A 24,231-nucleotide genomic window follows, 5' to 3' on the forward strand; every position below is an offset into this window, starting at 1 on the left:
AATTAGCACATAATAGAAACGAGTAAAACCACAGGTAATAGAAAGTTATTAATAAAGTGATACGAAGATAGACGTGGAGCGATTCATATCAGAAAACATACACGATCGATAAATAAATCGAATCATCGCCAATCGACATCGCACAATACACGATCATCGATCCAATCAACTGGATTGTAATCGAACAACGTGTTTAACTCGAACGATTGCTGCGAACCTGATAAATGTGATGTGTCGAAATTAATGCAACTATATGTATGTATATTATGTTAATGTAACGCCGTGTTTATTACGAAGGCGTCACAGTGTATATAGAGGTCGTAACGTCCGAATCGATTTACGTTTATGACTGGGCTCATGTTTTTTTTATAAATGCTAATGGTCATTTTGCATTTTACAATGTCACAAATATTATGTATATGAATGTAACGAATGTCGTATAGTAAATAAATGATGGTACTGTTGGACTTCGGACACTCTGTGCAGACTGTGCGGGGAGAAATCGGAATCCGTGGAACACTTGATGTGCTACTGCGATTCGTTGGCAAGCATGCGTATGAGTCTACTGGGAACGGCTTATCCAGAGCCAGGGGACTACAGATATCTTAAACCGCGGGATATCGTTAGGGTAACACATAGGATCTATGAAATGATGGTATAAGGCAGGGGGAAGCACAAAAGATCCCGATTGGTCGACGTGCATCGGCTTAGCTGACCCCATATGCGAAAATAAATCATCTGGACGAGTGGCGGTCTTCCACCGTGCGTTTTTCAAGGCACTTTCTTCCACGCACAACCATTCTTTGGAATCAACTTCCAGCAGCAGTATTTCCGAACCGATACGACAACATAACCTTCAAGAAAAGAGTATATTCCTTTTTAAAAGGCCGGCAGCATACCTGCAATGCCGCTGGTGTTGTGGGTGATCATGGGCGGCGGTAGTCACTTACCATCAGGTGAGCCGCATGCTCGTTTGCCCCCTGTGTTGTAAAAAAAAAAAAAAAAAATAAGATAAGATTGTTGGATACGAGGAATGAGCAGCAGCGTCCCTCTTAAACATCTTCAAAGCCTAATTGCAGTTGCTAATCAGCTTGCCAAATGTGGCAATTACTGACAACATCCCCTAGGTTAAGGTTTATATTCAGCAGGGGTCATTTAATGGCTGATAGAATGATTATTTATTATATATGTATTGTGACACATGTGTTATTCCTCTGTACCCTATAAATTCACGTCATATCCCACCCTTCAAACCGAAACACAGCCATGCAAACACAGCTGCTTCACGGTTGAAACACGAATTGGACAGAGGTAGCCAAGCAATCGACTTTTGTACAATGTCTCCCTCTGGTATTAATTAATTTATCAATACCTACCGTTAAAACCTTAATGGAAACAATAACAATGACTCTAATCTAAAATAACTAGGAAATATATAAAGAATTTGATAAATCAAAGAAAAAAAGAGTATAAAAATGTGTGTGTGTATATATATATATATATATATATATATATATATATATATATATATATATATATATATATATATATATTGTTAGCTTTTGTGTAATGTGTTACTAAACAAATTATTTTTCTTTTTTTTTCGATACCGCTCGCAACCCTGAGATCAATGACAATTCTCAAAAAATGTGACATCCGACGTGTCCTTGAATGGCGACCGTGTCACTATACCACTTTATATCGCTCTGCAGCGAAACAAGTAGGCAGGGATCTCAAATATGGATGACATTCTAACACTAATGTGACAACCGGTGGCCGCGTGGGCGAACAGACAATATATAGAGAAATAAAATCAATAGATGATAAATGGAACACCTATTTATTATGTCAAGGACAACATTTGATATTACTCAGTTTTACAATTTCGCGCTGCATATTTTATGTTTTATAGGAGGCGGGAATTAATGCGAACATTCGTGTAAACTATGTATGATAGTTTATTTGAATTATTTAATATAATTAATATTTTATGTTATTATTATTATAACACAAGGGGCAAACGAGCATGCGGCTCACCTGATGGTAAGTGACTACCGCCGCCCATGATCACCCACAACACTAACGGCATTGCAGGTGTGCTGCCGGCCTTTTAAAAAGGAATATGCTCTTCTCTTGAATGTTTTATGTCACGTATATTAAGTATATGTATTATATTAATATATTTTCCAGTATTAATGATAAATTTTGTTTTTAAATTCAATAAGAGGCACTTACAAATATTTTCCATAATGTTTAAGGCTGTTATTTTAAACTTGCTTAATTATACAATACTATCATGCCTACTTGTACAACTATTAGTCCGTTACCCTAAGGTTGTCTTGAAAAGATTGCTCTCAGCAATAAGGCCGCCTTACTGTACTTATGCAACTGTATCGTTACATTTATTGTCTTGCTTATTTTCTATATTGTATAATGCAAATAGAGTATACTCATTCATTCATTTAGCAAAGTAACTTGATATTCACAGTGATAGTCACTCTATATTCATGGCTAAATTAAAATGTTGATGTACCTCCCCATTACATTATATTTATTTATAATTTATAATAATTTAAATACAATTTCCATTATTTATATTATTATTCATTTTGTTAATATCTCATATAATGACATTTAATAATTTAATTCTATTTTAATGTTTATCAAACACAAGGCACGCTGTGGTCGCCTATAAATGTAAGAACAGTTAGATCTAATCTACCAGTGTACTCGTATTGTATTGAAATGTTTCGCTGTATCTTATGTTGGTAATCCTATAAATAAATTAATAAATAAGTACTATGTTCATGGTTCACTGTTAATTACAAAAGTTTATTGGTAGAGAATGCTGCTAGCATTAATTTCTCCTTTTGTACCATATTCCTTATTGGTAAATAAGTTATTTAAATAAATAAATAAATAAAAATTATGTCAACGTTTCGACCAGGTTACAACGACCGCGGTCATGAGTATACTCTTTCCTCGAAAGCGAAGACAGCGCCTCATCAGTCCGTTCGTAACCGCGGCCACAGGGGGGGGGGGAGGAGGAGGGGAGCGGATTTTTAGTAATATGCCCAGTCAAGTAGATCTCCACGTGGTCCGCCCTGGAAATCATCGTGTTGAATTCCAGATGTATTCGTCACGGTGGGCTAACTAACCTGCCTTTTTATCCTCACCTATCATCCCTCACTGGTGCCCCGCCAGCGTATATCGTTAGCACAGGCGGGACTACCATTCTATTATCATACAATAAAAAAAAACCAGGAAAATTATCATAGTTTATCTACATAATCACGTTCATTCCCGTCTCCTCAATATACCTTATTAGGTCGACCTCCACGTGGTTCCCTGGAAACCATCGTGAACAATTCTTGTTGAATTTGTCACGATGGGCTAACTGACCTACGTCATCCTCACCTATCATTCTTCACTGGTGCCCCGCCGGTGTATACTGATAGCGCGGATGGGGTTACCATTCCATTATCATTAATTTAAAAAAAAATATTCCGTCTCCTATAAGACTTTTGATATTATCTTGAAGTGTGGGTAAATTATTTAATTAGCATTTTGTTACATTCCCATGCCGATGATCCTCACAAACAAATCACACCCGTGCGCTAAATACATAATATTCACATGCGTCAAACAGTTTGTTGAGAAAATGTTAATCGGATTATAACTTGAATGAAATACGTATAAAAACAATAAATCTATTTTTATAGGAGTGAAAATGGCAATCAAATAGCTTGATAATTGGTTTAGAGAGCATTAAAAATTTATTTATTTATTTATTACATCCACTGGGTGAGCCTTACAGTCTTCCAATACGCTCACCCAGGAAAGCATGAGTACAATAACATATAAAAAGGAATATTACATATATATAACAAGAATAATATAAAAAAACTTAAACAAAAATGTCTGAACACAAATACTCTGTGGTCACCCGACGAAACTCCAGCAAGTTGGAGGCAAATACATCCAATTGCGGATACTGGCTCAAAATATCATTGAGTAGTTTCAATGCAAGAGATAGAGGATAGATAATCTAAAAACTTATGCATAAATTACATTTGCCATTGCTAAATATTTGATGCCGTTTAATCCTGGCATAGAATGGGTCATCCCTTCTATTCCCGTGGGTGTCGTAAGCGGTGATTTAAAGAACTTAATGGTCGAGGGTTGAGTAGCAACAACCCTTTTAAAACATATCCAAAAGTCTAACTATGGTTGCCAACCCGTTTGCCAAGCGTGGTAACTACTGGTAAAACCCTCCATGAAGGGGAAACCTATATTCAGCAGTAACAGTCGACGGATGATATAATGATGATTATTTTATGCAACTTAGAATGACAAAGCTGACGGCCCGCCTGATGGAAAGTGGTAACCGTCGCCTATAGACATGAGCAGTACCATGGACATAACAGAGTATACTGTTTCGTCCATGATACGTCCCATGCGTTGCTATTCCTGAGGACTCAGGTGTCATTCCTCTGTACCCTGTAAATTCATAGCCATATCCCGCCTTTCAAACCGAAACACAGCTAAGCAACTGCTAAAACTGATGAAGAATCATGTGAGAGCTACACCTTCTGTTAATAGAAGTTTCCAAGTCATTTTAGTAATATACGAAGATCTCTCATGTGACTTACCGTGCGATAGATTACGTCGGGTCTGGCTAATCTGGCCTGTGTCCCCTAGTGTGTTCCTAGTTTCTCATGACAGAAACTAGGCAATCTGGGGACAATAGGGCATCCTAGCTTGAGGCTTGAGGACCAGTAATTGTATGCCACTTATAACAATACATACATTCATACATAATATACATATCTGTCACGCCCGTCTCCCATTAGGGTAGGCAGAAACAATGGAACGCCAAATGCTTCGATTAGAAACAAACCTCTTTCGCTTCTTCCACATTCATCAATCTTTTCATAATAATCTCTAATCAAAAGATTGACGAAAGATTATAACAATAATATTGTTATTATTAAATAACTCTTTTACTAGACATGTGGCAATGTTTGCGTTGCTTATTTAGTTGTAATAACATAAGTTAAATACGCGACACCATCGTGGGCGGCTGTTGGGTAACCGCCGCCGATGCCATAAAGGGACATCTCAGATCATCTCGAGTGTGATACGGCGCACGATAAACACATATGTAGTTGTATGAGTAAATTGAATGACTACATTTGTGTATGAAGGTTTTTAGTATTATATATACTTATTTTTTATTAGACACATATATTTAGACATTTTTGTTATACATATATAAAACTAGAATGAGGTATATACAAGAATTAAAAGGGTGTCACATATATCAGCCCTTAGCTGTCCACTGCTGTACATAAGCCTCCCCTTAGGGTGGTTTTGCCAGTAGTTGCCACGCTTGGCAGGCAGACTGGCAACCGCAGTTGGGCTTTGGAGATGTTTTAAGAGGGACGCTGCTGTACATCCCTCGCCCTCCTTTAGTATCCTCTTACGACTCCCACGGGAAAGGAAGGGGTGGCGTATTTTATGCTGTGACTACACGGTATTAAAAGAGTTTTTTTATATTTTATATTAGTTCCTGGTGAATTGATCATGATAACAACGCTGGCGGTAAGTTGAAGAGTGTGCCACTTTTATAGATAGTTAAGTCCATTGCTATCCATTTTATTTCATTATTATTTAAAAATATCACGTCATTTCATCTAGTGGGAGGGGTCGTCCTATACTGCGTTTGCTCGTATGGAGTCGCAACTCAAGAACCTTTCTTCCCCATCGGTTGTCGATTCTTCGAGCTATGTTACCAGCCTATTGCCACTTCAGCTTGCTTAACCTTCGGGCTATGTTTTTAATAGGTTGATTAGCACCTATTGAAAAACATGTACATATTGTGAAATGTTCAAAGTCTCATCAGAGGGAAACTTTGTACAAAAGTCGTTTGCTTGAGTACCTCTGTCCCATTCGTGTTTCAACCGTAAAGCAGTTGTGTTTGCATGGCTGTGTTTCGGTTTGAGGCGTGGGATATGGCGTGAATTTACTGGGTACAGAGGAATAACACGTGAGTCCTCAGGAATGGCCACGCATGGGGAGTATCATGGGCGAAACAGTATACTCTGTTATGTCCACGTTACTGCTCATGTCTATAGGCGACGGTTACCACTTTCCATCAGGTGGGCCGTTAGCTTGTTTGCCATTCTAAGTTGTATAAAAAAAAAGAGTGGCAAGTAAATTTCAATAACCTGCTAATCTCCTGCGATATCATTACATAATTTTCGTGAACATTATCTGTAAGTGTTACAGATAATGTGGTGTGAACATTTACTCAAATGTCAAGCACGATTCACAGACAGACGAGTTAATGGATTTACATATTTATTATACATTTCACACGCATTAGTTTCACCGCATATTAATATCAGCCGAGCGACCGTCTGAGTGTCTGATTGATTTATCCAATTTAATACAGTCATAAGTTTATAATTTTGTAATCTAACTGATGCACTTTTTTGCAAGTTAGTTAAATAACACTTTTTTATATTGATTGCTTAATTATTGTAGTTGTAGTAGATTTCAGAAGTCGAAAAAACAGGGAAATAGACCACTTTTGGACAGGGGTGAGTAATATAATATATAGTAATATTTATATATTTTAGTTACAATATCTATCTATATACTGGTCTAATAGAAACTATGTTAAAAATCTGTTATCCAAAAAATAATACTTTTAACATAATCGAAAATAGATATCCGACCGATATGCGCGCGCACACATAGTCTGTATTTTGTTTTTTTGTTAACTTTGCCTAAGTTATATACTTGAAATAAGTTTTAATGTTAAGTTTATTCTTGCACTCTATATCTTATTATTGTTATCTGTGTATTATAACACTAATTGGTTGCCTTGTATTTGTGTAGTCCATGGAGATGGGGCACTGGTGACTTGTAACACAGGTTCTTCTAAACCTACCGCAAGCACCAGTCTCTCACAAAACTGGTCTTCATTTCAAATTGTACCTCATGTTGTTACTTTGTTCCACCTTTTGTGAAGAGAAAATAAACGTTCATTCATTCATTCATTCATTCATTCATATGCGCGATATCGAAATGGATGATAACCTTTCGTCCATTATCGATGTCCAAAGGAATCTAATATATAGATATCGGATCGGTATCCATATTATCCACGCCGATATCTGGATAGCATATTAAGAAAAAATATAATACATTTTTAATTATACCTTCAAGAATAAAATTATAGAAACGTCTTTAAATTTGTTGCATTACTTTTCGCGTAAAGTCGGAATAGACATTTTTTTTATGCAACTTAGAATGGCAAATAAGCTGACGGCCCACCTGATGGAAAGTGGTATCCGTCGCCTATAGACATGAGCAGTACCATGGACATAACAAAGTATATTGTTTCGCCCATGATACCCCCCATGCGTTGCCATTCCTGAGGACTCAGGTGTTATTCCTCTGTACTGGTTTGGCATCTACTGGTCATCATCTTGACAACCTTTTTCATCATCTTTTATAACTTTTTTTTTAAATATATCTCATGTACATGCATTGTCTATTTAAAATTTTATTACAATAGTAAGATATTGTATTGGAAGTATTGTGAAGTGACCATCCAAGATGTGTAGTGACCATATCAAAAGCCTTGCAGAGATTTGATGGATGTAATAATGTTTTGTCATTAATAAGTCACAGTCCAAAATGACCATTGACAAAAAACGCTTAGACGTAAATCGACCAAGGACACAATAGCTAAGAGCTATTTAAACATTATTTTCCACACGCAACTAATTTTTTTTCCAAGAGGAATTTATTTTCATTTCCGATGATTTTTAGCTTTACCGGTGTAAATATGAAATTTAGTTTAAAGTTACTCAGTTCTTTAGGCGTAATAGAGTAATTATTATTATTTTAACATTTAAATATTCATATTCTATAAAAAAAAAAAAAAAGAGTAGAAGACTGCGTTCGGAGCACCTCTTGGAAGAGATCTAAAGATTGCAGTGGACTGATGCAATAGTAAAAGAGGATATAGGCTTATGCGGGAGTCACGTAACAATCAAGACTTCTCTGTAATTAAATTTAACGACATAATTATATTTCTTTACTACTTAAGTACTGGGCAAACTTGAAATATCAATAAATGCTGTCAAATGATTAACAAAAACCTATTTGTGAGTCAAGGGCAGCGGACTCGACGTAAGATCTCGAATCATGCACACTTTTGTCTCGAGAGCCATCGTTGTCTATCTTGTCATATCATAGACAAGAGAGTGTGTCAATTTTAACCGTGCCTCTTGACCTGGGGTTAACGATGTCGTTAAAAGTTAATTGTTAATAAAGTTCCTTCAATTGTATAGATTTCTATTCATCTTTTCAATCTGATATTTCTGCAATTCGGATCCGCTATGTATTGTGTTTTTTTTTTTAAACAATAATAGCTTCTAGAATTTTTTTGTTTATGGTCAGTGCCTCTGTGGCGCAGTAATGAGTACATTGCTTTATATAAATAAATGTCTCGGATTTAATTCTCATTCGGGTCAATTAAAGAAATGATCTTATTTGAATTGTTTCGGTTCTGGGTGTTCTGGGCTGTGACCTTAGAAGTTTGTTGCCCAATTCTCTAAAACATAGGGTATCCCAGCCTGAGAAGGGGGCAATTGGTGTGATTATACTTACTACTGTTTTCTCTTTTTTCAGTTACGAGTTTGCTCTTGTCAGTACAACTAATTCATGCATTTTCTTCCAGCCTGCTTTATCCCAGGCCATATCTTTAATCTCCCTATACGATATGACACGTAGTGTTTCCTTTATCTGTCCCATGTAGTTATACCGCGTTATTCCCCTTCTTCTTGTGCCCTCTATTTTCCCTTCAATTATGCACTTTAAAATATCGTCATATCGTATAAGGTGGCCCAGCTCTTCTATTCTCTATTGTTTTTATTAATGTTTTTTTTGTCATTCTTCCTTATCAAGACTTCCTCATTCGTTACTTTTTCTGCCCAGCTTATCCTTTCCATTCTCCTCCATGTCCACATTTCGAATGTCTTAAGCATCTTTCTTTTTTTTGCGTCATTGTCCAATTTTCACATCCATATAATGCTATGCTCCAATTGCTAGTTAGTTATACTATTAAGGTAAGTTTTTACTGTTATATTATTCAAAATGCCCATAATCAAACATTGACATCTGATGGACATGACTCACGGATCACACTCTTCTTCTCTATTAATGAAAATTCCCAAAGAAGACAACAGAACTACCTTACATTTATGTATAGTTTACCAGAAGGACACTTTGTACAAAAGTCGTTTGCTTAGGCACCTCTGTCCTGTTCGTGTTTCTACCGTGAAGCAATTGTGTTTGCACGGCCGTGTTTCGGTTTGAAGGGTGGCATATGACAGTGAATTTATAGGGTACAGAGAAATAATGCCTAAGTCCTATTTCTCTGTACCCTATAAATATACATACTACCTAGTAATACTTACCTCAGGAATAGCAACGCATGGGAGGTATCATGGACGATACAGTATATTTTGTTATGTCCCTGGTACTGCTCATGTCTATAGACTGTTAAGTTGTATAAATAAAAAGTGATTTATTTGTCCAACTTCCTTCTTCTTGAACTCGATAGCAAACAAATAAAGCAAAACTTTAATCTCGTGCGCGTTTAAATATATAAAAAAAGGTTTAGAAAAAAATATAGTAAGTCGCTAATATGATGTAAGTTCATTAGTAAATCCAATTAATAAACTCGTGAGCAATCTGACACTGCAAGGTATAGTTTTTGGGAACCACAATGTTTTTTATTATGTCTAATTTATATTATCGATCGACAGTGCCGTAATCTTGACCTGCTATTTCCAGAAATCTGTCGATTATAAACAAATCGACGTATTTGTCTATGTCTATGAATTTCTTGGTTTTATTCCGTTATTTTCCTGTTAAGGTATATTTATATAACAGATATAAATATAAATGTTTATGTATGTTTGTGTATATATATATATGTATTTATGTATGAAGTGTGGCCATTTTGTATTACTGTGGCACAAGCATGAAGAAAAAAAAATTTTACTAATTTTATACATTCTGATTTTGTTTTTGTTTTTTTTTTATTTTTTGTACATGTATCTTTTTTTTTATCTTTTTTCACTTTGCATTTGTGTCTGTTGCTGTTTGTGTGCTGTAAGTGATGCAAATAAATTATCTATCTATCTATCTTTATCTAGTATATCTAAGACATTAGTTTATGTATACACATATATTTGTTAATGTATGTTATGTCTTTTTATAGGGGATACACTGGGCCTTTGTCGATAAAGGGGGAAGGAATTGTTAGTAATGCGGACTATTAGTCCCATTGCTAGCAATATACCCTATCACATCGACCTCCACGTGGTCCCCAACTGGAAACCATCGTGTTCAATTCCAGTTATATTCTTCACGATGGGCTGCCTTTTCATTCTCACCTATCATGCTTTACTGATGCCCCGCTAGCGTGTATCGTTAGCGCGGGCAAGGTTGCCATTTCATTCTCGTCCCTTATAAAAAACCGTCGATATTTCGTCTAGTAATATGGACTATGGACGACCATATCTGAAACATGCTTGTACACGCAATAATCATGACCTGAAACCAGCTAACGACTCGTGGAGGGTCGAAAGGGATTGTTAGTAATGGGGTCAAATAGCCCCATTACTAACAATACCCTATCAGGTCGACCTCCACGCATGGTTCCCCCTGAAACCATCGTGGCTAATTCTAGTAGAATTCGTCAGGATGGGCTAACTGACCTGTTTTCAATCTCATCAGTCATCTATCACTGGTGCCCCGCCAGTGTATACTATGATAGCGCAGACGGGGTTACCATACCATTATCACACATTAAAAAAAAAATTACTCGTGGAGTGAAGAGCATGCAAACGATTGGTCGTGTTTGCGGTACACTCTGGCGGAAACAGATGCACGAAGGAGGTTAGTAGTAAGAGTGGGTAATATATATATAATATATCTATATATATCAGCTACAATATCTATACATATATTGGCCCAATAATAGATATATTAAATATTAGTTATTCAATATATAATTGCTAAAGTATTTAGTATGTACATATAATAGATTATATTTTTTACATATTTGTATATAATACATACATACTCGTATATATCTGTCACGCCTGTCTCCCATTAGGGTAGGCAGAAACAATGGAACGCCAAATGCTTCGATTCAAACAAACCTCTTTCGCTTCCTCCACATTCATCAATCTTTTCATACACGCTCGCCGGTTACGGGTACTTTTAATTCGGCCCTTTTTCAGCACGTCGCCTATTTGGTCGACATACGTCCGTCTAGGGCGGCCCCTACCGACATCTCCATTCATTCTTGCTCGATAAATCTCTTTCGTAATTCTTCTTTCATCCATCCTCTCCAAATGACCAAACCTACGTTGGTTTGGTTGGTTTGTATATAATGTATGTATAATTTTGTATATAATTAATATATATGAATAATTAATAATATAATTCGTAAAATATGTAATAAAATTTAATATCTCAAGGAAGTAATAAAAAGATATCTGAATGGTTGGGCAATATGGCGCAATGGGTGGTCATTTATGCATCATTTATGTATGTATCTATATAGTACAATTTTATCTTTGGCTGTTAAATTGGCTACACAGGTTACACTCTGGGTTTATTGTAGGCGTCCGTGTAGCTTTACTTCAGGTTGCAGCTGAAAATCAGTGCTTTGCTTTTAAGCAAAACTATCACTGAGCTGTAGCCTATTTAGGTCACTGCGACACACATGGCGAAACCATATTTTCATACTTTATCTTTTATTTTTTATTTAAAAAAGTGTAATTAATTTGATTGTATAAACTCATTTGTAAATTTCCATGTGTCATAAATGGCTCAAAAAAAAAAAGGTTTATTTATTTATACTTTTGCACACATTGAAAAATGTCTACAGGGCGGACTTAATGCCTGATGGCATTCTCTATCAGTCAACCGCCACGCCAAACAGAGCAAATGGCGGTGTAAAAATTTAATAAAATAGTAAATTAACTAAATATTTTAAGAGATAATAATTTATAATAAATAAACATACAAACATATAGAATAATATACTCACAAAAGTTTATCTATCTATCTATCTATTAATGCCTAGAAAACTCAATATATCAAAATATCAGATATGGATAATATCTGATATTCGTAGTCCGTTGTTAACAAAATTAAAATAATATATTTCATATTACATTGCACTAGTTTGTACCCGGAATAATCTCGATACAGTGCGGAACTAAACGCGGCATAACAAAACAATTTTTTTTTTGTTTTTAAATAAATAACACTTTGGGGGCAATAATAATGGCTAATTTACTGGTAGACAATTAAATGGATGCTAACAATTTTATTATTATCCGGTACAATTTATAATTAATTAGTCCTTACTCCGTGCACAGAATTCATGCCCTACATAATACACGCGGTGAAGTCATCTCTTTTAATTAAATAGAGCTTAACATCTTTTGACTTCGATTTATTATAGGTGGAAATATTTTAACATGTATTTATGGAACGGAATGTATATATAAATCACTAATGAATGAAATCGTCTATTTATTACTTAATATCCAAATAACAAGTTTTACAGATGCTTGTATAGGATCGTATAGTTTTTGACATCCTACACACTTTTTTTCTTCATGGCAACACCTGTATCACCTATAAATAGTAATAAAATATTATTTTTTTGTAAAATAAATTTAAATTAAATCCAAAATGGCTTGTTCGTTGTAGATCGAGCTCGTATTATATTGTATGTAGGCAGTTTCGATTCAAATGATAGATACTGTTTTAAGAAGAACGCAGTAGCCCATACTTCGACCATTAAGGTGCCTTAGTCGCCTCTTACGACACCCACGGGAATGGAAAGGTGGAATTCATTTTGTACCGGGACTACACGACGTCAAGTGTGGAATATAGCAGTGAAATTACTAGGCACGAACAGATAACGTCTAGACATGAAGACTTTTTAAAGGGACACGACATACCAGATGGCGTTAGAATCGAGATTTGTGGTTTTTATTGATTATTTTGTAATTAAAGATGACTTAAAGCAAAATTTCTAAATTTGCGGACGGTTATAATAATTTTTCACCAATATAACAATAACTTATCATCGTTTTTATTCTTATTCTCCTGTGTTGTACATTTAAAAAAAATACACACTAGCATGGAATATTGCGAGTGTGTGCGTTATTATTCATTCAAGAATAGGTCGCGTATTATTTGTCATTTCACAGAAGTCCAATTGCTTAACCACTTGAAAGGTGCAAGATAATTTTCAATCGAGAGATAGAATCTGACATTTGTATACCGTGGTGTCAATTTAATAATACACTATGCGCTCTCATATATTCGTAGGACACCACATAACACATGTGCTAGCTTGAGCGCCAGGCGTTTATTGTGATTCTGGGCATTTATTGTGTATGTATTTTAATCTGATTTCTTACCGAGGGGGGAAAGGGATTGTTAGTAATGGGTAATAGCAGCCCTATTGCTAGCAATATACCCTATCAGGTCGTCCCTCAACATGGTCGCTCCGGAAACCATCGTGATTATATCTTCACGATGGGCCAACTGACCTGCCTTCATCTTCATCTATCATCTATCAATGGTGCCCTGCCAGCGTATACCTACAGTGCAGGCAGTTTTAAGGGGGGTAAAGAGGTTTCATCGGGGTCGGCAACGCACGCGTAATACCTCTGGTATTGCAGGCGTTCATGGGCTACGGTAACCGCTTACCATCAGGTGGGCCGTATGCTTGTTTTCCACCTCAGTGGTATAAAAAAAAGGACGGGGTTACCATTCCACTTTCAGCCTTTAAAAAAAGATTCCTTTCCGAATGATCATCGAAACTTCACGACCACAAATACAATGCACGGAGTCAGTGGATGCAGGTGGCTCGCGGCTGTTTCTTAACATGGGAGAGGTCTACATTCGATAGTGAACCGTTGACGACTGGAATGACGATGATGAATAAATCCTTAAAAAGTATGACTTCATTTATAAACTGGGTGGTAAATCAGTAGCTTGTGAAGGGAAACCACTTCAATAATTATGTATTTAAACAGTAAAAACTAACTTGAATAACAACTGAGATGAATAATTAAAACTGACACTGTTTATTACATAAGTGTCTACCAAAGTACTGCTACTGATGTGGAAGATCGAGAGACTATCTGAGATTAGATATCCTCTATGCCAAAGGTGGTCACCTGCCCCATTCGTGTGTCTACCGTGAAGCAGTTGTGTTTGCATAGCTGTGTTTCGGTTTGAAGGGTGGGATGTGGCGTGAATTTACAGACCAACAATTTTTTTGAACAAAATATAGTTGGTCACTTTAAATATATCTAAGCGGGGGGAAAGGGAATTGTTAGTAATGAGATTTAACAGCCCCATTGCTAGCAATACACCAGGTCGACCTCCACGCGGTTCTCCCTGGAAACCATAGTGGTTAATTCTTGTTCAATTGGTCACTATGGGCCAACTGACCTGCCTTCATCTTCACCTGTCACCCTACACTGGTACCCCGCCAGCGTATACCGATAGTGTAGACGGGGTCACCGTTCCATCTTCACTCATTAAAATATGTATGAAAAGATTGATGAATGTGGAAGAAGCGAAAGAGGTTTGTTTGAATCGAAGCATTTGGCGTTCCATTGTTTCTGCGCTACCCTAATGGGAGACAGGCGTGACAGATATGTTTGTATGTATGTATATATATATATATATATATATATATATATATATATATATATATATATATATATATATATATATATATATATATATGCTCTATTGAAATATTTATCTCGTTAAGTTGCTATTGATAAAAATAAAATTATATAATATACATTTTTTTTGTTTAATTAACATATACCTACCTAGATTGTAATAACATACGAATTATCCGTTGACCCCGCAATGTAAACATACAATGTAGTCTGACGTGAAAAACAAGTTGTTTTGATTAATAACACCACTTTAAATTCACAGGAAATACAATTAAAAGTACATTATACATAATATTGCATACCTTGAACCTTCTTTATAAATTAGGCTTAAAGTTAATTAGTGAACAAATTAATCGACTTTTAGATATATGATATATAGATAGATGACCTTTCTTACCATTGGTAAGAAAATAAAAAATTAAAACAACAAAAAGAAAAAAGGAACAATTAATGTTGCTGGTAATAGGAGCCGCCTCAGCTGTTGCTATATATATATACATATATATATATATATATATATATATGCAGCTCCAGCGAGATGTACCTATTAGCGCTGATTTTCAGACGGCCACTTAACTCCTTTACCTTTAGCATGCGTGCGGGCCGCCAATACCTATATGTGAATGAGTTGTGCAAGAAATGGAATAAATCCTTGGCAGGATGCCTTTTTAAATTAAAATTAGCATTAAATAGTTTATTAGGAGCACTATTGAGTTTATAGAGAGCATTTAATTTAACTGAATATTTATTTATTTATTTAAACTTTAACGCACAGTAAAATTATATGTACATTTGGTGGACTTAACATCGGACGGTGTTCTCTACCAGTCAACCATTGGGTAAACCAGAGGGAGACTTTGTACAAAAGTCGATTGCTTGGGTACCTCTGTCCCATTCGTGTTTCGGTTTGAAGGGTGGGATATGGCGTGAATTTACAGGGTACAGAGAAATAACATCTGAGTCCTTAAGAATGGCAACGCATGGGGGGTATCATGGTTGAAACACTATATTCTGTTATGTCCATGGTACTGCTCATGTCTATAGGCAACCGTTACCACTTTCCATTAGGTGGGCCGTCAGCTTGTTTGCCATTCTAAGATGTATAAAAAAAATTCATCATGGTGGGCCGACTAACCTGCATTCATTCTCACCTATCATCTTCCACTGGTGCCTCGTCGATATACCGACATGGCATTTTCACCCATTAAAAAAATGCTTGTAGTATTTGTATTTTACGAGATTTGAACCAGTAACAATCGAGTCGGTTTAACCCATTATTAATCTATGTTCCAAATCGCTAGATGAACAAGGCATATCTAATAAAAGTATGTAAGGCGTGTGATCAATGACATTTTGCTACGTAGATGTAATAGAATAAGCTCGAAAGGAAATAAAACTTGTCTATAAAGAATGTGGAGCAATTTTTATAATGTCAGCAATAAATGGGCTGGCTTGACATTTGCGTGAGCTATATAGATGGTGATATAATGTAAATTTTAAGTTTTTGAACTGTGCGTTTACTTATATCAATTTTTGTTTAACCTCATTTTGTTTACCAGATGAATATTGGAGAATTACGCTCCGTTCATGTTTCTATAACTAAGACTGCCTGATATTGATAAATATTTGAATTGACATATTCATTTGCGTTGCAAAAAAAAATACAGTGACATTTCAAACCATTTCGTAGACATATTGACAAAATATTTGATTTAGAACGAAGAGAATAGTATGTCAAATAGATTTTGATTCGCAACAAACGGTTTTTTTGCTCAACAAAGAAAAGTGGAAGAGTCATTCGTTACACAATTAATATAAAACCAAAACGACAGTAAACTTAATCATGTAAAAAGAAAAAGTGATTTAGAATTTGAAACGTAATTAATTAAAAATTAATGACTAATTAATGACAAATAAAAAAAGCGTTTTATATGTTACATAATAATAACAACGTATCTCTGAAATAAATTCGAAATATTTTTCTATTGTAATATTTCCCATATAAAAAAAAAAAAAAACTAAACAACAGCCCTATCTCTTCAACGTCAATGTTAGTTAAGAATAATTGCTGATACAACATGAGCACAAAGAAAATTGTGATAAATAGCATAGAGAATAAAGTTGAATTTCGGTTGAATATTGAATATGGGAGGTAAGCAACTTGACACCAAAGTATATTTAAATCCAATCAAAATTAATATATAGAAGCCATAATTAACGCCAAAACTGCTAATGACAGTACAATTATGCATTACCATTTGCCACTACTGAAGTAAACGTTAAGGTGGTAATGCTACGGTAAATACTCGTAACTAGGGGGGAAAGAGATTGTTAGTAATGGAGACTGAGAATACCATTGCTAGCAATATACTCAACCAAGTCGACCTCCTCGCGGTTTCCCCTGGAAACTATCATGGTTAATTCCTGATGAATTTATCATGATGGGCTAACTGGTCTGTTTTCATTCTCATCTATCACCCTTCACTGGTGCTTCGCCAGCGTATCCCGTTAGCGCAGGCGGGGTTACCATACCATTTTCACCCATCAAAAAGAAAAAAAAAATACTCGTAACTTCCAGCAGCAGTATTTCCGAACTGATACGACAACATAACCTTCAAGAAAAGAGCATATTCCCTTTTAAAAGGCCGGCAGCACCTGCAATGCCGTTGGTGTTGTGGGTGATCATGGGCGGCGGTAATCACTTACCACCAGGTGAGACGTATGCTCGTTTGCTCCTTGTGTTGTAAAAAAAATCTACAATAACTTGTTCGTCTGACGTTGAGATTAGCACAGTATAATATTTTTGGAAAGTGGTAACCGTCGCCTATATATAGGTCGACCTCCACGCGGTTCCCCCTGGAAACTATCGTGACTAATTTATCGTTGAATTTGTGACGATGGGCTAACTGACCTGCTTTTTCATCCTCACCTATCACCTCTCACTGGTACCTCGCCAGTGTATACCGATAGTGCAGGCGGAGATACCATGCCATTTTCACCCATTAAAAAAAACTTCTATATATATATATATATATATATATATATATATATATATATATTATTTATTTATTACATCCACTGGGTGAGCCTTACAGTCTTCCAATACGCTCCCCCAGGAAAGCATGAGTACAATAACATACAAAAAGGAATATTACACAAAAATAACAAAAAATAAATAATATAAAAAGATTTAACTCAAACAAAAAATGTCTGAACACAAATACTCTGTGGTCACCCGACGAAACTCCAGCAAGTTGGAGGCAAATACATCCAATTGCGGATACTGGCTCAAAATATCATTGAGTAGTTTCAATGCAAGAGATAGGGGAGCTTGCTTAGTCAACTCTGTTCTTCGTAATGGAACATCAATGTATATATACATATGGTCGTACTCCCTCAACTATTTCCTGTCCGTGGAAGTACACGTGGCCTTAAGCTGCCAATATCTTGCTTCCATTGAGTCTGATGGAGTTTTTGTGGCGAGCGCAAGCCATCGGGCTTGTGGGTTATTCTATTGTTTCGTACTCAAATGCTGTGCGAACATGTTGACTTTAATTATGCCACTGCATATAATTGGTAATCAGACATTTTTACCCGACTGTTAGAAAAAGGAGTAATATTTTTCAGGTAACATACTGGTCGGAATAAAAAACGTTTCAGAGAGCTTTAAATAAATAAATCAATACACATAATGAAATCGTAACTGGTCGCTGCACGCTAATCTCAGAAATGGCTTAACCGATTTGAATACGGTTGTCACTAACGCGTTGCAGTTTGCTCCACTTAACATTTAGTGTTTGTTTCATTTCAAACGGTTCATAAATAAAAAAGTTATATCAATCTAAATAATCACATATAAAATGCTATAAAATAACCGATCAGTTAAATTGGCTTGGTTGGTTGGAATTTTTATTCTAACCAACTGTGCGAAGCCGGGTTGATTCACTAGTAATAAATAAAATAAATAAATGTAATTACCGGAAGAGAACTCTTTTTTTATATACAACTTAGAATGGCAAACAAGCTGACGGCCCACCTGATGGAAAGTGGTAATCGACGCCTATAGACATGAGCAGTACCATGGACATAACAGAGTGTACTGTTTCACCCATGATATCCCCCTTGCGTTGCCATTCCTGACGACTCAGGTGTTATTCCTCTGTGCCCTGTAAATTCACGCCATATCCCACCCTTCAAACCGAAACACAGCCATGCAAACACAACTGCTTCACAGTTGAAACACGAATGGGACAGAGATATCCGAGCAAGCGACATTTGTACAAAGTCTCCCTCTGGTAAATAATTATATAAGGTATATAAAGATACTGGTTAAAATTGTATTATTGTTAAGTAAACGCTAACCAAATACGGGAGACGACAGTGATAATCGTCCCCAGCGAGATGGCCACAGGAAGTGCGCCATTAGCCGAGAATGTCACGGTATCACTGCTTCACGTCGGCATCGTGAGAAAATTGCTCTACACATGTCTCGATGTAATAGCGTTTAATTAACATACCTTCAGTCAATGGATGCAGGTGGCTTCCGTTAACATCATCATCATGTTCATCATCAACTGATGTGATGATGAACATAAAACAATGACGGCTTTACACGCGTTTTAAATTCTCGACTAGTTTAAAACTCGATAAAAGCCCTTATTCATGGTACAATAATTACGATGAGTCACAACAGAATAGGTGACTCAGGACTTCTTATGGCGGTCTATGGGGGAGGCCTATGGTCAGCAGTGGACAGATAACGTCTGATATGATAATGATAACTCACGACAGTTATTATTCAAGAAAAACCTTTAGTTTAATTCACTGATAAAACTTTTTACTTTGTTCATTTATACTTTATTATATACACTATGTAATGCGTAACAAATATGACAGAGGTAAGTATATGTACAAAGGCGAGGTTAACTCTAAAAGAACTAAACTAAGAAACAAAAAAAAAAATTACCAGAGGAAGACTTTGTACAAAAGTCGATTGCTTGGGCACCTCTGTCCCATTCGTGTTTCTACCGTGAAATTGTGTTTACATGGCCGCGTTTCGGTTTGAAGGGCGGGATATAGCGTAAATTTACAGGGTACAGAGGAATAACACCTGAGCCCTCAGGAATGGCAACGCATGGGGGGTATCATGGGCGAAACAGTATACTCTGTTATGTTCATGGTACTGCTCATGTCTATAGGCGACGGTTACCACTTTCCATCAGGTGGGCCGTCAGCTTGTTTGCCAATCTAAGTTGTATATATATATATTTACTAATATTATGAATGTGTAAATAAATTTGTTTGTTTGTTATTTCTTAGCATCTTACCGGATTAACTAACTACTAAAAAAGGGGGGAAGGGATTGTTAGTAATGCGGACTACCACTCCCATTGCTAGCAATATACCCTGTCAGGTCGATCTCCTCGTGGTCCTGGAAACCATCTTGCTGAATTCCAGGTGTATTTATCACGATGGGCTAACTGACCTGCCTTTTCTATTCTCACCTATCATCCCTCACTAGTGCTCCGCTAGCGTATACCGTTAGCGCAGGCGGGGTTACTATGCCATTATCATCTATTAAAAAACCTTCATCATTAACGTCTGCTCATGTGGCACTTTCTCCCACGCACAATCACTCTTTCGAATCGAATCGACTTCCAGCAGCAGTATTTCCGAACCGATACGCTAACATAACCTTCAAGAAAAGAGCATATTCCTTTTTAAAAGGCCGGCAGCACACCTGCAATGCCGTTAGTGTTGTGGGTGATCATGGGCGGCGGCAGTCATTTACCACCAGGAGAGCCGCTTGTTTGTTTGCCCCCTGTGTTGTAAAAATCTCCACTTCAACCTGGACACTACTAAGCCGATATCTTTGATTATAGTACGCTTTCAGATTTTTATGTTTGGAATGTGGTCTATGAGCGAGATACCCAACATAGCTCGTTCCATCACTCTGCACAACTTGGAGCTTCCGTACATGCGATGGGGACTAACCTCCCCATTACTAACAATCCCTTCCTTCAATACAAGTTTAGTTATAAGAGTTCAAGTCTACAAGTTATCACAAGGAGAATGTACCATTCATAGGGAGAAAGGGATTGTTAGTAATGGGGTCAAATAGCCCCATTACTAGCAATATACCCTGTCAAGTCGACCTCCACGTGGTTCCCCCTGGAAACCATCGTGACTAATTCTAGTTTAATTCGTCAAGATGGGCTAACTGACCTACTTTCATCTTCATCTGTCATCCTTCGCTGGTGCCCCGCCAGTGTATACCAATAGCGCGTGCGGGGTTACCATCACCTATTAAAAAAAAAATGCACCATTCATATTAAAATTATTATTTTAATAAGAAACATGTTTGCTTTGTAGGGTTTGCTTTACAAATGAAAAGTTTTAAGTGATTCAAACATAAACATTGAGGGGGGAAAGGGATTGTTAGTAATGGAGACTGAGAATCCCATTGCTAGCAATATACCCAACCAGGTCGACCTCCTCGCAATTCCCCTGGAAACTATCATGGTTAATTCCTGATGAATTCATCATGATGTGCTAACTGGCCTGTTTTCATTCTCATCTATCACCCTTCACTGGTGCCCCGCCAGCGTATCCCATTAGCGCAGGCGGGGCTACCGTACCATTTTCATCCAATAAAAAAAACACAAACATTGAAATTTCCGCAGAATTAATAAGTATGCAGATACCTAATATGCATCAGGTAAAAATAGATTGATTGCAAAAACTAAAAGTCATGTTAGCACACTTTATTTGAGCATATAATATTTAAATGCAATGCTCTTAAAATTAGTAATAAATATTCAAAATCAACGTATTAATATATTTAAAACTGTCCGTGTCGAATCTCTAAACAATATACGATCAAGGCCGGTCGCAGGAATCCACGTGGGGTAGGGTCGCGAGCACTAGCGGATCCGCACGAGTTCAAATGCCAGCCAGTATCACGCGAAACGCAGTGCAAACTACTCGTTCACCGCCCGCATGCTTGTGAAACGAACACGAAATTTAAATTACGAACTCGAATTTCATATTTCGAACTTGATGACAGAAAAAAGTTTTGATCGATACCGTAGTGCTGTGCTACTGCTGTTAGCGAGCGAACTTTAATCGATGCACAGTGAAATCGATTAAATAGTGCAGTTGACATTTGCCGCGTGCTGATAATTAAACTGTTAAAGGTTGAATCCAGTAAGTGAATGTCTCATCGATTTGTATATGATCCTTACATGAATTATGGGGGAAAATTTTTTTGTCAAGCACTATAGAGTTTTTATTGGCGAATTTTTTAATGTTTGACTTTTTCCGACAAGTCAGTTGTTGCCAGCAATTAACTTGATTAATTCATTGTTTTTATTGTTTTTTTTTTCAGAAGTTAAGGCGCAGTGTAACAGTGAGTTATGACAATAGAGTTTATGATCCGGTAGTGCGTGAAATAGTGTCGTCATGAGTTTTAAACGTTTTTTGTTGGTGTGTGCAACACTATGGTGTTTTTATTGGGCCGCGGCGCAAGCGCAGGTGAGAACGATTTTATCAGCTTATTATAATTTTTATAGTTACGCTTTTCATAATTATGTACTGATATCTAAATATTAAAAATATTGTCTCATTTTATGTTTTCATTAGCAGTTGTTGTTTTATATATTAATGAAATAACTAAAAATCTATTATTATTTGTTTCTTTTTTTTTTCATACAACTTAGAATGGCAAACAAGCTAACGGCCAACCTGATGGAAAGTGATAACCGTCGCCTATAGACATGAGCAGTACCATGGACATAACAGAGTGTACTGTTTCGCCCATGATACCCCCCATGCGTTGCCATCCCTGAGGACTCAGATGTTATTTCTCTGTACCTAGTAAATTAACGCCTTACTCCACCCTTCAAACCGAAACACAGCCATGCAAACACAACTGCTTCACGGTTGAAACACGAATGGGACAGAGGTACCCAAGCAATCGACTTTTGTACAGTCTCCCTCTGGTAAACAAAGTTGTTGTTTCGGTTAAAACGTATTTCGAAACAGTCAATAACACTGCTCTCTGTGATAACCTCTTGTATCAAGTAAACAATTCTCTTATCATTATTATGTTAGGGTCTTTGCCTTGATTACAGACTTTGCTCTCATTATTTGTCTTCACCGAGGGGCCCTTTTTTTAATTAACAATAATAATATATAAATATAGGTTTTTCCAGGGTCGGCGACGCGCATGTGACAACCCTAGTGTTGCGGGGGGAAGGGATTGTTAGTAATGGAGACTGAGAATTCCATTGCTAGCAATATACCCAACCAGGTCGACCTCCTCGCGGTTCCCCCTGGAAACTGTCATGGTTAATTCCTGGTGAATTCATCATGATGGGCTAACTGGCCTGTTTTCATTCTCATCTATCACCCTTCACTGGTGCTCCGCCAATGTATCCCGTTAGCGCAGGCGGGGTTACCATTCCATTTTCACCCATAAAAAAAATACCCTAGTGTTGCGGGGGGAAAGGGATTGTTAATAATGGGATCTAATAGCCCCATTGCCTTGTCAGGTCGACCTCCACGTGGTTACCCCTGGAAACCATCGTGGTTAATTCTTGTGAAATTCGTCACGATGGTCTAACTGACCTGCTTTCATCCTCACCTGTCATCTATCACTGGTGCCCCGCCAGTGTATACCGATAGCGCAGGCGGGGTTACCATTCCATTATTATTCATAAAAAAAAACTCTTAGTGTTGCGGGGGAAAGGTTTGTTAGTAACGTGAACTACCAATCCCATTGCTAGCAGTGTACCTTGTCAGGTCCACCTCCGCGTGGTCCCAACTGGAAATATATATATAAATATATTCGGACCTGAGTTTGTATTTCGATCTGAGGTAGTATTTGATGTTATAATAGTAAAATTGATACATTATTGCTTGTTGCAATAAGAATAAAGCGAGTCGGTAATTGAGGAAATGTCAGAATCACAAATGGTTTTCGGATTACATATTTTTATGCAACCAAGTAAGTAACTGATCGTTAGATATCCATAAATGGCGGGTTATGGTTTGATCGAACGACGAAAATTGGGTTTTGCTTACTATATTTGTTTACGAACCGTGAAATTTGTCGAAAATGAAGTCGCTGTTTGTTTGTTTGGGGAACATAATGTTGTGTGAAGTTTTGACGAAGTCGACTTCTTTAGTCCTTACTAATCTTACTAATGCAATCATATTATATATATAGTTAAAGGAACACAAGCAGCATATTGCATTATAACATATATAACAAACATTAAATACAATACAATATTAATGCACACGCCTATTATAGGTATTCACAGCATTTACTTTAACATATGTAGTTATACAGTGCGAGAAAATGAAGTAACAATTATAATGAATTAAATAACACTAGACTACAAAT

The 24,231-nt window shown here is 36.7% G+C and overlaps 1 protein-coding gene across 1 annotated transcript in view; it reads left to right on the forward strand.

The window, feature by feature from the left end:
- Window positions 1-21,766: 21,766 nt before the first annotated feature.
- Window positions 21,767-24,231, forward strand: part of LOC113514763 (uncharacterized) — a 72,703-nt gene continuing 70,238 nt past the window's right edge. The window contains exons 1-2 of the mRNA XM_052899633.1: window positions 21,767-22,028; window positions 22,210-22,355. Coding sequence (XP_052755593.1) covers window positions 22,284-22,355 — 72 coding nt within the window. The 5' untranslated portion in view covers window positions 21,767-22,028; window positions 22,210-22,283. The remainder of the gene's footprint in view (window positions 22,029-22,209; window positions 22,356-24,231) is intronic.

This window comes from Galleria mellonella, unplaced genomic scaffold (assembly GCF_026898425.1).
Source record: "Galleria mellonella isolate WM207_F2 unplaced genomic scaffold, CSIRO_AGI_GalMel_v1 utg606, whole genome shotgun sequence".
Classification (NCBI taxonomy): Eukaryota; Metazoa; Arthropoda; class Insecta; order Lepidoptera; family Pyralidae; genus Galleria; species Galleria mellonella.